This window comes from Ailuropoda melanoleuca, unplaced genomic scaffold (genome assembly GCF_002007445.2).
Source record: "Ailuropoda melanoleuca isolate Jingjing unplaced genomic scaffold, ASM200744v2 unplaced-scaffold17134, whole genome shotgun sequence".
Taxonomy (NCBI): domain Eukaryota; kingdom Metazoa; phylum Chordata; class Mammalia; order Carnivora; family Ursidae; genus Ailuropoda; species Ailuropoda melanoleuca.
The window spans coordinates 1-4,547 of record NW_023186209.1 but is presented as its reverse complement, the minus strand read 5'-3'; the positions used below and the strand labels follow the sequence as shown (position 1 = coordinate 4,547).

At 64.4% G+C, this 4,547-nt stretch overlaps 1 protein-coding gene across 1 annotated transcript; it reads right to left on the bottom strand.

The window, feature by feature from the left end:
• Positions 1-8: 8 nt before the first annotated feature.
• Positions 9-3,886, bottom strand: LOC117797880 (hemicentin-2-like; the record flags this gene model as incomplete). The annotated part of the gene is made up of 4 exons (XM_034650326.1): positions 9-338; positions 984-1,304; positions 1,804-1,932; positions 3,724-3,886. Coding segments are annotated over 4 exons (943 nt in total), but the record flags the coding sequence as incomplete, so codon positions are not given.
• Between the last annotated feature and the right edge of the window lie 661 nt (positions 3,887-4,547).

Sequence of the window (4,547 nt, the reverse complement as noted above, 5' to 3'; positions counted from 1 at the left end):
CGATCCACCTCCACGGCTGCTTTCGGAGCCTGCCTGTGCAACCTCGTAGTTCCTGCTTAGAGTGTGGCTTCTGGGCTGGCTGTGGGCTCCTGGGGTGCTCTGAGCTCCTCTCCCTGCCCCACCCTCACGTGAGATGGTTGAGAAGCGGCTGGAGGGAGCCAGCCCTTCCCATGAAGCCCCGTCCTGGCCCGCCTGGACCTGGGAGGGCCACCGCTCACCCTGGCAGTTTTTCCCGCTGGGGAGGAGGCGGTACCCCGCGGGGCAGAGGCACTGGTAGCTGCCCTCGGTGTTTCGACAGGCGTGCTGGCACAGGCTCCTCACCTGGCACTCGTCCAGGTCTGGCCCAGGCCCAGGGGTGGGGGTGGGGGCAGAGACACACACTGAGTCACCGGCGCCCCGGCTCTCCCCCTGCCCACCCTATGCTCCCTGAGGCAGTGGCGGGGGGGGGGGGGGGGGGGGCNGGGGGGGGGGCGGGGAGACACTGCTTCCAGCACAGAGCCCTCTGCCGGGGCAGGAATGCTGAAGCCGGTCTGCCCTCCCCCCTACCTCCCCTTTGCCTCTGCAGCCCAGCCCCAGCCAGCCTCCCGCGGGGGCCTGGGGGCTGTCCCTGCTCCCCCACCCCCAGCAGTCCCTGTTCACCCTCTCCTGTCGACCTGCAACAGTCTCCTTCCCTCCTGTGAACCTCTCTGCCTGACTGCCTCACTTCTGCGCACCAAAAAGAGTGTTTCTCAAAAGTGGGTCAAGTGTCCAGAGGTCAAATGGTTGGGGAAATCTTCCATTCCCCCTGGGAAGCCCGCTGCCCATCCGTACTAGGGCTTCCAGATGGCATGGGACAGGACATAACTATCCGCCCGCCCTTCCCCCCTGCTTTCAGCGAGCCCTGGGGTTCTGAACATGGGGTGTGGTGCCCACACGCCCAGCCTAGGAGCTCAATATACCGTAGCGGGAGTGTCCCCAGTGGGATGGCCGGGGCTTGGCCTTACCTGTGCAGACACCATTCTGCCGGATAAAGCCGGCGGGGCACCAGGCCCGGCCCAGACTGCTCGGGCCCCCGGAGCCCGGCCGGAGGGAGACCCAGGCATGGTAGGATCCCCTGGGGCGGGGGGTCCGGGGCCGCAGCCAAGGCACTAAGGGGCCCCGGTGGCTGACAGTGGTCCCATTTTGTTCACTCTGCTCTGGCGGGGTGCAGGTCTTGCCGTCACGGAGGAGGATCTGGCCCGGGGGGCACAGGCAACGGTAGCCGCCCTGGACGTTTTGGCACTGGAAGGCACAGGTCCTAGGCAGCTGCAGGCACTCGTTGATATCTGGAGAGGAACGAGGCCAGGCCGGGTGCCAAGCATGGCTCAGAGGGCTCACCATGGCCACTCCACCGGACTACAGCCATCTCTCTTGGTCCACCGCCTTCCCCGGACTCCAGTGGCCTCCCCCACTGCATACAGGCCTGCCCGCGAGCCTTCCCTCTCCGGGACCACCTCCGGCCTCTGCAGCTCAAGGAGGCCCCAACTTCTCCCAGCTCTGGGCCTCCCCCCCAGGCTCCAGGGTACTTCAGCCCATGCTCCCCGCTCAGTGTCCCAGAGACCCACCCACTTCTGCCCACCCTCCCGCTGCTTCCTGGGCTCCCGGAGGAGGTGACTTGCCGGGTAGGGGGTGAGGTTCGGTGCCAGACAGAAGCAAGGGATTGGGGCACACGGGGGGCACACCGTCCGTGTTAGCTGACAACACCCTTGTCAGAAACACTCCCTGCCCATGCGCCGGACGGTTCTGACCCAACGAGTGTCCACCAGGGGGCTGAGCGTCCCGTACCTAGGCAGGGCCGGCCGGGGCCCTGGAGCCGGTACCCCCGGGGACAGCTGCAACGGTGCCCGCCTGGGGTGTTCTCACAGATCTGGTTGTAGCGACACTCATCCGACTGCTCCACGCACTCGTCCACGTCTGGGGAGGCAGGGGTGTGGACAGAGGTGGGGCCGAGCCCCGCCCCTGCCCCTGGGGGACACAGCGTGCCTCCCCACATCTGGGCCTCAACCCTGTCCCCTCCCCCAACTTCGGTGCCCCCCGGTGGAATGCCAGTGTTTGCAACCACCTCTCCCAATTAGGCCAGCTTCGGACAGTAAGAAGGTTCTGGGTCCGAAAAGAAAGCAGGGGCTTAAAAGGTGGGCCTTGGAGGCAGAGTCCCGGGTTTGGGCCAAGCTCTGCCCTATCTCTGGGTCCTTGAGCAAGTAACTCTCCCTCTTCCAGCCTTGGTTTTCTTATCTGCGAAGAGGGGTCAGGACGGGACCTCTTCAGGGGGATCACGCATGAGAAGGCAGTAGGGGCCTGGTTCAGGGAAAGAGCTCCAAGAGCTGGTGAGAAAGAAGGAAGTGAGGGCGGAAAGGAGGCAGGAGGCAGAGAGCCATCTGTGACCCCACAGACCTGGGGTCACCTCCTCTTCTGAGTTCCAGCTCCCCCCGCACTTTGGCCCCGCACTAGGTGGTCCTGTCACCCTCAGAGGACCCGTGATCAGGAAACTCTCGAAGGCCGTGGCAGGAAGGTCACCATCCAGGGCGGCCCCTGAGTTTCATCTCAAAGGCTAAGTGCAGCTGATACCTAGTGGCTGCTGGAGAAGCTGTGTTGAGAAGGATTCGGAGGCTGTCTTAGGCCAGGCAGTGATCCAGGAGGGGACCTTGGGGAAGTGGCAGCAGACAGCGTACTCGCCATCCCTGACCTGGTCAGTTCAGGCTTTCTCCCCGGCCTCACCGCTCCTTCTGCCAAAGAGTTCTGCTTTCCCCAGAGGCCCAGACTCCCAGTGGCACATGGCACCTCCTCGGCTCACGCCTGGGACCAGCGGAGTACGGACAGCCCCCCATCCTGCCCCTGTCGCCTTCACAGCCGGCCCCATGGGGGGCCACCCGGAAGCCAGGCCTGCAGTCGGGGAGGCAGTGGTAGGACCCTAAGAGGTTCACGCAGCGCTGTCCCTCCTGGCAGAGGTGGGCATCCCAGGCACACTCATCCACATCTCGGGGCAAACGGGGCAGGGGCCGCGTGAACACACGTCCCCCAGGCCCTCCTTGCCACCCTGACCCTGGCAATCTAATGATGCAGGCTTCCTCCCCAGGCCCAGGAGCCCCTGGCAAGAAGGCCCCACCCCTCCTGCTAGCTCTTTCCATCATCTCGCCCCTCTCCCCGAAACACAGAGCCCGCCCCAAGGGCCCCACAGGCCTGGGTATAGGGTTGCAGATAATGCCCCATGGGCACCCGGGTCAAAGCGCAGTGGAGACTTGGCAGGGCCAGGCCTCGCTGGTGGGAGCAGGGGCAAGCAGCTGGGGACGGTCAGCATCTGGACCGTGTCCTATGGTCACTTTGTGAAGGGCCTAAGTACAGCAAGCGGGGCAGAAGGGTGTCGATTCACTTCCAACCCCAGTTGGCTGGGAGTGGCCATGGAGTGGCGGGAAAGCCCCTGAGGCCATGTCCGGGCTCAGCAGGTGTGCATACCACGGGCACAGGGTGGCCACACATATGTCTCCGGGGCTCCCTAGCACCCCTAGCACTTGAGTCTCTCCTATCTGCCGCCCACATAGCAGGAAATTCCCAGCGGAAACAGGGTGTTGCCACCCCTTGCCTGGCATCTGATGCCGCCAGAACAGGCCATGTCCTGAGGTGTGTCCCGGGCCGGGGTCCTGGCTCCGGAATGCCCCGCACACACCCAGCCCAACTCCAAGGAGAGCTTCTGCCCCTGGGCCCACTCACCTCTGCAGTTCCTGTCGTCCCTGGCCAGGGCAAAGCCCGCCGGACAGGAGCAGGAGAAGCGACCAGGTGCATTGTGGCAGGAGTGAGAACAGGGGTTGGGGCTGTCTGAACATTCGTCCCTGTCTGGGGAGTGGGGGGGTTGGGGGGACAGAGCTCTGTCAGTCTGCACTCACAGGCCCTCCCACTGGCTGGCCAGGACACATTGTCCCTCCCAGGCAGAGAGCCCCCCGCCAACCGTCCATGCCGGGGGACGGGGAAGGCACTCACCCACACAAAAACTCTCGCTGGGCATCTAGCTCAAAGCCCTCTGGGCAGCCAACTTCATTCTCTTCTGCAAGGCAAAGGGATAGGTTGAAGGATGCCAGGGCACGGCGGCCAAGGTGCCCAAGGACAGACAGCAGCCTTGGCCATAGCTCCCTCCTGCCAGCCTGGCCAGGCTGATGCCCAGCCCGCCCTGGAGCCCATTCCCAGCCCAGGCCTGTTGGAGGCACTGGCCGTGGGTCAAGCCATGGCGGGGGGGCTCACGATGGGCTGGCCAGACTGTAAAGCTGGCAGACACAGGAGAGATCATTACAGAAAAGAACAAAACAGGCTGTCCGTGCGTGCAAATATGCACTCCTGAGAATCCAGAGGAGTGGACATGGCCCCTGGCTGTGTGGGGGGGGCGGGGCTGTGCAGAATGGGTGAGTGATAGCATCTGATGGCAGCAGCAAGCACGGGGATTGGGGCAGACTGTGGTCTGGAGATAGGAGGCCACAAAGAGACAGTCAGACCCACCTGCATGTAGTGCTCCTTGAAGTCCTGGAGGAGGAGGGGGGGAGGGT